The sequence below is a fragment of the Pleurodeles waltl genome, chromosome 5, assembly GCF_031143425.1.
Source record: "Pleurodeles waltl isolate 20211129_DDA chromosome 5, aPleWal1.hap1.20221129, whole genome shotgun sequence".
In the NCBI taxonomy this organism is placed as follows: Eukaryota; Metazoa; Chordata; class Amphibia; order Caudata; family Salamandridae; genus Pleurodeles; species Pleurodeles waltl.
This window is the reverse complement of record NC_090444.1, coordinates 453,920,250-453,931,712: the sequence shown is the minus strand read 5'-3', so window position 1 is coordinate 453,931,712 and position 11,463 is coordinate 453,920,250. Positions and strand designations below refer to the sequence as shown.

Sequence of the window (11,463 nt, the reverse complement as noted above, 5' to 3'; positions counted from 1 at the left end):
TCGCGTTTTTGGATTTTTTTCCGCTGATTGTAGCAGTGTGCTTGTGGGGCGAGGAACTGAGGCATTCGCGGGTGCTATTTCGTGTGGATAATTTGGCGGTTGTGCAGATGGTCAACCGGCAGTCTGCGCGGGAGGCAGGATTGTTGCAGCTGCTACGCGTTTTTGTCCTTCAATGCTTGCGGAATGACATACATTTTAGTGCTAAGCACGTTCCGGGGGTGAATAATGACATTGCGGATGCTTTGTCCCGTTCGCAGTGGGAGCGATTCCATGGATTAACCACGGGCGTGGCGTTGAGAAGAATTCGCATGCCGGAGGCTCTGTGGAGAGTAGGCGATCCCGGATGCTTCGACTGGTTATGAACTCTTTGGTGCCGTCTACGAGGCAGGCTTATGCGAAAGCATGGGAGGAGTTCCTGGGATCTGGGGCGCGACGGCGGGAGCGACAGGAAGAGGTTGTGGAAGATGTGATACAGTTCATTATGGATTTGATTGGTAAGGGTCAGTCGAGAGTCACGATTTCGGGTAAGTTGTCGGCACTCGGGTTCATGGGTAAGCTGGTATGGGGTTACCCGCCATCGGCGGGGAAATTGAGAATGAGAATATTGCAGGGTTGGGAAAAATCTTTTGGGCAAAAGGGTCTGGAGCACCAACCGATATCGCTGGCAATGCTAAAGCGCTTGATAACGATGCTGGGAGATTTGTGCTATGATGATCACGAGGTTATTCTCTTCCGGACACTGATGTCGTGGATGTTTTTCGGCGCGTTTCGTGTATCGGAGTTACTGGGCCTGTCGGAGAAATCGGGGATCTTATGGAGGGAGGTTCGGGCGGTGAGAGAAGGGTTGGCGCTGTGGGTTCGGCAATCTAAAACTGATCAAAAAGGTCTTGGGGTCACGGTCGTGCTTCGTCGTTATCCCTACAAGGACATTTGCCCAGTTAATTTGGGTGTCCAACTGCGTTCGAAGTCAGTGGTTTCGGAGGGTCCGGTTTTCTGTCATGCGGACGGTCGTAAGGTGACTGCGGCGCAGCTTCTGGCGATATTGCGAAAAGGGTTATCGGGTATGGGCTTCGATGCAGAGAGATTTGGGACGCATTCCTTTCGGATCGGGGTGGCTACAGAGGCAGGAGGCAAGGGTTGGGATAGAGAGGAGATGATGGCGTTGGGTAGATGGAGGTCGGATTGCTTTAGGCGGTATGTGCGGGGTGGTGATTGTTAAGGGAACGTAGGGAGAGGGAGAATGGGATATTTTCATATATATTCTCTTTTTCAGGTGTGGTCCTGGGGCCAGAAGTAGCCTACTTGGAGATATGGGTGATTGGGCACTCCTTTGTTAAATGGGCGCAACGACAGGCACGAAGGACTGCTGCAGGGGGCAACCTGGGATTTGATACAGAACGTTATCGGGTGACGTGGATCGGGAAAGGGGGAATGAAGTGGGAAGAGCTGGTGCCTCGGCTTCAGACAACGCGAGGGAGGGGGCATTGTCCGGATTTACTTTGTGTTCACTTGGGGGAGAACGATTTAGTAAGGTCTACAGGTTTGAATTTGCTAAAGGTCATGAAAAGAGATCTACAGTTGGTGAGCGAGCAGTGAAAAGGTTGTCACATTGTTTTTACGGCGTTTATACCGTGTCGGGTGTGGAGAGGAGCCAGGAAACCGGGGGCCATCGAGAGGGCCAGGCGTAAGATTAATAAAGAAATGAAGGGATTTTGCGCGGGGCGCAGAATATCATTCCTGGAGCATGCAGACATACGGTTTGAGGACGTGGAGTTCTTTAGGGATGATGGGGTGCACTTATCTTTCGTTGGAATGGAGTTATACCTCTTACAGTTGAGGGAGCAGCTCAAGAGTTTACTACAGGAGCCCTAGTGGGGGGGGGGCAGAAAAAGTCTGGGCCTTTTTCTGGTGGCGGGGACAGCTGCAGGGCAGCTATTAAAAGCTCGGGGGTAGGGCGGAGCTGGCAGGGAAAGTCAGGTATTAGGACGGGGAGGAACATTAATTAGACAAGGACAGGCAGGAGTAAGCGGCCTTTTACACACACAAACGAGTCTCGGTTTGGTCACTCTATCCCAATGGGGCCTCGGGGGGAAGAGGAGGAACGAGGAGTTCCCCCCCCGGGGTTTTTGGGACAGGTGCCACGACCCGGGACGTGGTTAGACGTCTGGGGTGCCAATTAAGGTGGGTGGGATGGGTATGTAAACGGCTATTTCGTGGGCGCAGGCACCATTTTGGAAAGGTGACCTGGTGGCCAGGGTGCAGTCAGACGGGCTCTGTGTTGTTCTTTCCCCACCCTCCCTCCCTCACGTTATGCTGGTTTAGGGGTTTTCTTGGAACAGGTGTCCGCTGTTGTTAAGTAGGCGTCGCTTGGACAGGTGCTTGCCAAGGTGGGGACAGCTGCAGGGCAGCTATTAAAAGCTCGGGGGTAGGACGGAGCTGGCAGGGAAAGTCAGGTATTAGGATGGGGGGGAACATTAATTAGACAAGGACAGGCAGGAGACTGCTCAGTAGCGGCCAGGTTCAAAGAAGCGGGTAGGTCAGGAGAAAGTAAAGGAGACAAGAGGAAGGAAAAGACAGGTCGAGAAGAAGGGGCGGAGGGATCGGGGTAGGGGAGGGGGAGGGGCGGGGGTAGGTGACTCGATGTCTAGTGAGGTCTTAGTTTTGTAAGGCAAAGGCCAACGGAGTAGGTCTAGGGGCACCTGTTCCAATAAAGCGGCCTTTTACACACACAAACGAGTCTCGGTTTGGTCACTCTGTCCCAAACCCTTGAATGCACCAAAAAGATACGCCTTCCACGGAGAGGCATGAGAAGAAACATCTTTATTTCTCTTCATTACTTCCTCTTTCTATGTGCAGTGTATTCTGCAGCACACATAGAAAGAGGAATATGCCTCCCAGGATTGTTTTTGTGCAGGAAGGTGTTCCTTCCTGCATAAAAACAATTCTGCATGCAATGCAGGCACTCTTGCACCATGATGCAACGGTGCCTGCATTGACGCTAGGCTACCAAAAGGGCACCAGCACAGGAAAAAAGGCAGGAATGTGCCATATTGCCCTAAATATAGTGCATTTCTCTGTCATACAGTTCAGAGCAGCAGAGTGACTTACTGCACTGCACTGTGTGACTTTTACATAAATGCCTCTTCTGTAGGTACTTATGTTCCACCAAAGGTAGTGCATGTAACTAGCCTTGTTCAAAGAACACCACAAAATGTATAAGAATCGACACAATCTGAAATTTCAAGCACTCTATTCTGTTATGTAGAACAGCGTGAACAACGAGCTAATTCTACGAGATAGAGAAGAAGAATAAGGTGGATGCTAGGTGCTTATTAAGCAGCCAATCTAACAAAAGCTGTATGAAATAGACGCAATAAAAACACACTGGGAGTATGGTGTATCATGTCATTTTCTTCTTGCAATCCTATTCTACAAAAATACTAAATAAAACTGTGCCACCTGAAAAATCAACCATATGTCTGCAATTACAATTATAGAATAAAAAAGTAACTATGGTGTGTAGCTTTAATAGAACAGTAAGGGTGCTTCCTGGCAGGAAGGTGTACTTACAACAGATTTTTGAAATCCTTTTTGAAAGCACATTGCAGGAAAACATGATTTTTAATGGAACAAGGAAAATATATTACTGGCTTTGAATTAATGTAACCTAAAGAAATATTTTGAGCACACAAGTATGTTCATTAACGAACAGAAAAAGTATAAGAGGAAAGAAAAATATTCACAAAGTAAGGTACTCTATCAGTACTGGCAATGAAGTGCACTTTTTTATACAGAGGGTGTACATGCACGGTTTGGACAAAATATCAAGTTCTAAATATCGGGAGACAAATATCGGATATAACATTTCCTAAAAAAACATTGTAATGCAAAAATATCATTCTCAGTGAGATAATTGTTTAGGTCAGTAATATTGTTTTAACAATATTGTTGTTTTTAGTTTCGTGTTCAATAATATAGTTGCAAATAATAATGTTTTTTAATTATTTTAATGTGTTTTAGTTTGTATATTAATTGTATGTGTTACTATTGTTTGTATAATTGCTATTGTTTTTTAAAATATAATTTATAATTTTAAGTGATTTACAATGTTTATGTACTTATTAATTTATAATGTTGCAGCAGGTTATTGGGTTTGTGGGGGTAAAGGGTAGGAAGTTAAGTAATAATTAATTCATAGTTTTTAATTAATTATGTGATTGATATTAATTCTGTAATTTAGCTATATTTTAGGCGTGGGTTGCTAGTTTTGTAAGGGTATAGGTTGGAGGTTAATTAAGTAAAAAATAATTAACAATGAATGAACAATTTAGAATACATTGTTTTATTGATTACTGATTATGTAAATTGTGCAATACTTATATATTTTAGGTGTGGGTTGCTAGGTTTGTAAAGGGAATAGGGTGGGAATTTAATTAAATAATAAATAATTCAAATTCATTATTGCTAAATAATTATTTAATTGATTATCAGTTCTGTAAATTGTAATATACTTATTTCTTATTGTATTATTTCAGCTTTTGTTGCTGCTAGGTTTTTAGGGGTATAGTGTGGGAAGTTAAATAAGTAATAATTAAATCATTATTTTATTAATTTTAGTTTTAAAATATTATATAATGCTTACATTTATTTTTAAATAGTAAGCAATTATGATTAAATAGTAAATATACATTCTAATTGATAATTATCTACTTAATTTATTATTAATCATGCAAATGGTTTGTTTTTCATTTTGTTTTATATATAATATATATATATATATATATATTTATTTATTTAATTTTAATTAATAATGCTCATATTAAGAGTTTAATATTCTTTCTAAACTAATAGAGTTATTCAAATATGTAATGTAAAATAAGTACTTTCCCTACTGTTGCTCAGAGTGGAGTGGGAATAGTAAATTGAACCTCTCGGAATCCACCGCTTTCCAGACTGTTGCACAACATGGAGTGAGAATAGTAGATTTAGCCCCTCTGAAGTCCAACACCATCCCTACTGTTGCATTGACTCGAAACGGAATGGTAAATGTAACCCCTCCATAGTCCAACACTTTCCCCACTGTTGTACAGGTAAAATTCTATGGTTTTATACATTTAAAATGTGACACTTTAACGTACCTGTACCCTCGGTTTTTTAAAGTAAATTTACATTTTTTTAGAAATTCTATTTCCTAACTATCTCGTCTCTGTAACCTTTGTTTATTTCAGTAAAAAAAAAAAAAAATACATATATCTATATAAATATATATATATCTCTCTCTCTATATATATATATATATATAACTTTTTTTTTTGTATGAATGATATTAGTGTAAAGTGATATTTTATTTTATGTTTACCTCAGGGGTGTCAATGATCCGTACATGAAATGAGACAAAATGATTTCACTCCCAGACTACAAGAAAGTCAATAGCTGAAATCGACTGACTTATTGGCCTTGCTGTATGCTGTGGAGTGCAGAAATAAAATACGGTTGAATAGACCAATTAATGAATAGGGTTGACTCAAAGTACTTTTATCTGAGTGTGCATTATTTATTAAAATTTTTGTTAATGACATTTGGTCTCATTATGAGTTCGGCGGACGGTTTACACTGTCTGCCGAACTTCCAACAGGGAAGTTGCCGCTGTACTGGCTACCTCCCCACAGGCCCCATTAAGAGTTTCCAGCTAGGTCAGCAGGCAGAAACCTGAGTCTCCACCCAAGGCCCTAGCGGGAAAAAGCCTACAGCATTGTCTCCGGCTTGTAATCGAGCCGGCGGCAATGTTGTAGAGTGCAGGTTGCACCATCACCCTTGCAATGGTCACTATCTGAGGACAGTGACCATTGCAAGGGTGCTGGCCAGGGGGGGGCCTGCACAGCCCATGCCAAGTGCAGGGACCCCACTGGGCCCCCCTGCACCCGTTCTGCACCAGCATTTTCATGGTGGTAGTACTGCCATTAAACTGCTGGCAGAGAATGGGGTCGTAATGCCCAGGCAGCGCTTCTTGTAGTGCTGCCCTGGAGGATTAAGACCGTCGCCACCTGCAGACTGCTTGCATCTCCGATCCTGGTGGAGCTGGTGGTTCCCTGGTGGCCCAACTGCCAGTTATAATGTAGAAGTCCAACCGCTATCCGAATGAGGCCCATAATATGCACATGTGATAATTCAGAACGTTGTCACTCACAGTGTGAGGGAGATAATGGCTGAAGTCACGTGCTCTATTGTCCCTTATTGCAGTGCTTTATTTGTGTCAGTGTTTGCTTGTGATTAGCAAAGTTCTTGTTTGCAAACACTAGTACTTTATTATGACTGACAACCACATGGTGGTGCTTGGTGACTTTTTTTAGCCCAGAAATGTGTTTTATAGTTCCATGTATAAAAAACATAACTAACTACTGTATCTAGTCCACTTCTACAAATCGAGGTAGCTAGACATAGTCGAAAATGTCACACATGGTTAGCAGTAAGTAATGAAACTGCTATTTGATAGACCTAGAAGGGGCAGTGGATGGTTTGAGCCCTGGTGGCTTTCCGTGAATAAAGGTGGCATTGTTGCTTGCTTTTTTACAAATTGACCACTGGGGCTTGGTACTTATTATTTTACAACTTAAGCACTGCCGTGCTGTGTGTTGTGGCATGTGGAAGCAAAATGTGAATGACAGTTGAACGGGCTAAGGGGCTGATTTATAGTTTGGCAGATAGGGCTGATCCATCACAAATCTGATGGATATCCCATCCACAGTATTACGATTCTGTTATTGCTATGGACATCGTATCATGGCAGACAGGATATCCGTCATGTTTATGATGGAGTAACCCCTCCTCCAAACTCTAACTCAGGCCCTAAATGTTGAAGAGGGTTTTCTCAAAGTTCATCTATATGTAGATATCTGTTTATTTTTATAAAAAATTTTTTAGTACATGAGCGTGGAGAGTCAGTCTCTAGACCACACCTAAGATAGCTACTGAAGTGTTATAGGAGCCCTTTTCATATATCACTTTCAATTAAGTCATTCCTTTAATGTGTCAAGTGGAGGCAAGAAGGATTTTACAGGTTTTTAGTGAAGGCACCATGATTCAAAGGATCACAGAAAAACAATAGAGGAAAAGAAAAAGCAAGTTAATAATGCAGAAGCAATGTCACAATAGGCAGCACAAGTTAAAATGCAACACACAAATAGGGAATGTATAATAAAAGGTGATGTAATGTGGAACACAGGAAACCCAGGACCCTCCATGTATGTACTTTACTCTCGGTGAACCATAGGCCTCAGGCCTCACAAACATCACAGCGCCTTTACTTCTCCTGGCATAACTGAACTTCTGTGGAATCCATTTCAAATATAACATTCTATTACTGACATCACTGTTATTTTCTACTACTGACATCACTATAACCATGCCACTCACAATGTCATGTTTCCCCTTTTCAGTTTTTGGAAAAGAATCAAAACAAAACTCTGTTTAGAAAGAAAGATGGAGAAAAAAAGACAAATGAAACAGAAATTCAACACCATTCAATCAGTTATTTATTTATTTTGAAAACCTGTGTAGATCTTTTAAGTAAAATATTTAGAATTTTCCAGCTGTCACTTTCCTATAATCAAGTGTCTTCAGGTATTGTCTCTGCTCTGCTGACCTTGTTGTTCTTTTTAAACCGGATTAATTCTGCTACTTAAATTGTAATTTAAAACCTCTTCCTAGATCTTTATAACAACATTTATTGAAGTGTGACTTGTTCCTGGTTATTATCATGTTTTCATCTTGTGCTGTAATTTCCATTGCACTCATTTATTAGCAATTACATTTATTAACGATTACATTTGGACATCATCACTTGTTGTTTCTTATCCAACAATATTTCCAATTTAACATTTTTGTTCTGGTATATTTTTTCTGTCTTCATTGTACCTCATTTTTCTTTACCTTCCCTCCCTATCTTTTTCATAATTGTATATAGTTCCTACAGGGACTCAGCAGGATGGTGAACAAGAATGTTGGCATTGTCTGAACATTTACTCTAATAGACATCTTCCTGTTTATCCATGTGGAGTATTTCTTTAATCTTGTAATGGCTAGTACACCTGTTATATGCCAAGTAGGAACAAGCCTTGACTTTGCCTATATGTCCTTCCTTTTGGACTTATTGGCTTTGCCAATGCAGTTTGCAGATCCTACGCCCAACATGGGTGACGGGGCAATGGAGGAAAAAGTGGGGGAAACTAATAAAGGGAGGAGGGGAAATCAGCACATGGGGGAAGAGAGAAACACAGGGTGCATTGCACAATGTCAATAACGTGCTTCTGCAATGTGTGTGGGATTACTAACCACATATCTCTTAAAACAATACCAGATGGGACTACAGTTAACTCAGTTTTAATGTTTTTGAACATAATAAATGTCTTACTTATGACACATCAAAATGGTTTTGTATTGTTAATATACTACCATCTTTTCATTGTCATTATTTCTTTTAGTTCTGAATTGCATCATCAATCATTTATGCATTTACCTGTTCTTTTTTTAAACCACCTCATGCACTGCAAATTTGACTATGAAACATATAAATTATTCAGCAATGCATCCTAGATCTTCTTCAGTCTTAGATGGATGTCCAGGCACATAATCAGCTTTCTTATATTCCTTTCCCAGTCCTTAAAAAATAAAAAATTATAGTCCAACAGCTTCATTCTCTGCTTCTCACTACAAGGAACATTTTACCCTCTGGATTTCCAAAAGCAGTTGTCAGAGCTTGATGGTCCCTTACTATTGCAAAACGCTTGCCATACAAACATTTATGTAAAATTATAGTCCACCAGCTTCATTTTTGCTTCTCAATACAAGGAGACATCTTACCTTTGGGACTGCAGAAAGGCTTGCCATACAAAAATTCATGTTAATGCTTGCAAGCCAAAACTACAATGAGAATCTCCTTTCTCTATTTGACAATAGTTCCTTTCTATATTGGGCAGACTTTTACCACTGTGTAAAACGATGTATCTGGGAGTCTCTTGCCCTATACAAGTATAACACCTAAACCCACAAGACTTGTGTTCATCATTCGCTCCATGCACAAAGTAGAATCAAAAGTGGGGGGGCGTGGTCGGACGCCATGATGGTGGAAGTCTCCTCGTGAGGCTCCTGTCTTAGATTCCCCTATCTTGGGACATCCTGCAGGTCTGAAGGCCCCCAACCCAGCCAACGGAGTGGCTGAAGGTGCGGGGATGCTGCAGGTCGGGCGGTAGATGGTTGCCCAGACTGCGGCTCGAATTTAGAAGCACAAAAGCGGAGCAGCACGGAGCCGCGAACAAACCAGGATGGCGGCCATGGTCGCGAAAATAGAACCGGCGCCTCCCGGGAGGGAGCAGAGGCATCCTTCTTCTCCCGATTAGAGGTGAGGGGTCCCGGGGACATCCGGAGCGGAGCAGCGGCCCCGATTAGCTACGTGGGGGCCACGGCTGGGAGTTGGGCCCCGAGAGGAGCCTATTTATAACAGAGACAGCTCGGTGGAGGAGCTCTTGCACTGTTCCGACCATTGTTGGCGCCAGGGCGGCCCCTTTTACCATGAAGGCACTGGCTGGAGAAACGCATTGGCGGAGGACGGTGGGGGGCCCTTTCTTTCTCTTTCTGGCGGCTTACCCTCCTGGCGATAGAGGGGGGGCTGGAGCGGAACCGACAGGGGTCCCTACTGGAGCTCTGCGGCTCTGTGTGCAGTGCACAGACACCCCGGGACTGGACGAAACCCGGGGGCTGGCTTGTGGGCCCTTCCCTCGGATTTAACACTGACTTGAACAATCTGGAGGGGAGAGACAGATCCTCCGGTGATTCTGCCCAGCCCATTACACCGATGAGACCAGGAGGAGGGGGGCAAAGACACCTGAAGTGAGTACACTGGATGGCGCAGAAGATGGGTAAAACGGGCCGCAAAAAAGAAACACTGGCATAGCTGGAGATGGATTAACTCCCTTCTTTGCGATTGAAAGAGCACATAGGGTCCCGGCTTGCCCCCCTCCTCCAGGGCCACCCCCAAGGCCAATAATAGCTAGATTACTCCTCTACAGGGACAGAGACTATCTGCTTAGTGAAAGCAGGAAAAAGGGAGACAGCACACTGGACAATCATGTGATTTGTATCTTCCCAGATTTCTCCAGAGAAGTGCAGAAACAAAGAGCCTCTTTCAGGGACGCTAAACAGAAACTCTGCAAACTGGGAATCCAATAGGGGATGATGTTCTCTGCAAAATTGAGAGCAGTGGCTAAAGACGGCACTCTATTCTTCAGTACGGCAGAAGAAATTTGGCGGTGGATTGATATGCAAACGCCAGAGGAAAGTACACGCATGACAAGGGGCTCACACACAGAGCGATAGAGGAAAAGCAGACACAGTAAAGCCCACAGAGTAGGTAGCCCTTCCCCTATTGAAATGCTTAAGGAAAGACAAAAAGCGATGGAAGCGGCTGCTTCATTAAGCGGATCTGACCTAGGATCCTATAAACGGATACAAGAAGAATTAGAACAATCAGAATCGGAACAGGAATCGGAACTCTCACACACATCAGAAAAGACAGGCCCGACGTGACACCGGGCACTTCAGACTATATCATCTGAGAGACTCATAGCCAGACTCACACATGAAAAAATGAGATCGAAAATGGAAAACCAGTGCGACTGCCGCGACCGTAACGGACTGCACCAAAAACTCTGACTGACCCAACGGCAGAGAACTGCTGCATTTGCAGGAGGACAGGGTCTACAAAACCCCCGAGAGCTTCTCATCCTGAGATTGGGGGATGGTGTGGCGATATACTTCCTGCTCTATCTAGGAGCACCCCCTACTTTAATAGACTGGTTAAATAATTTTTTAAGTTTGGATGAGAGACGTTCTTACTTTTGTCCCGGGGATGGGGAGTTGGGTTGTTACCTGTTGTGTTTCATTTATGGGGATAGGTGAGCCACAAAGAGAATTCACAGGGGAATTGGAGCTGATCTGTGAGACTGTTAAGATTTGTGAAATGATTGATGGCACAGACAGGTTCGTGTCCAGACGGGAGAAAAACTTCGGAATGGCAGTATTAGACTCATACAAGTACCTCACGTGGAACATAAGGGGCATGCACTCGATGGCCAAGAGATATAAGATCTTTTCTTACTTACAGCGGAGGAGAATTCAGATAACAATGCTCCAAGAAACACAGTTATCTCAAGCAGAAGGGAAAGCGCTCCAAAAGCGATGGAGAGGCCAGGCATATTACACTTCATATTCAGCTTATGCGAGGGGAACACCAATGTGGATTAGGGCTGGGGTCCCTTTCCAGATGCTGGATAGCCTCATAGACCCAGAATGCCGCTTTGTGGCGGTTCGAGGGCGATTGGAGGGCAGAGAGCTTGCATTGATTAACGTGTACGCACCCAACACGGACCAGGGTGAATTTTTCACACGCATATCAGGCCTATTAGCCCC

The 11,463-nt window shown here is 43.4% G+C and overlaps 1 protein-coding gene across 1 annotated transcript; it reads left to right on the top strand.

The window, feature by feature from the left end:
* The first annotated feature begins 358 nt into the window (after positions 1-358).
* On the top strand, positions 359-1,219 carry LOC138297038 (integrase/recombinase xerD homolog). The gene has a single exon (XM_069236551.1). It carries the CDS (start codon positions 359-361, stop codon positions 1,217-1,219), a length of 861 nt encoding a protein of 286 aa, XP_069092652.1.
* Positions 1,220-11,463: the final 10,244 nt, after the last annotated feature.

Coding starts and splice junctions, on each gene's coding strand:
- LOC138297038 (XM_069236551.1), top strand. CDS start 359: ATGAACTCTTTGGTGCCGTCTACGAGGCAGGCTTATGCGAAAGCATGG.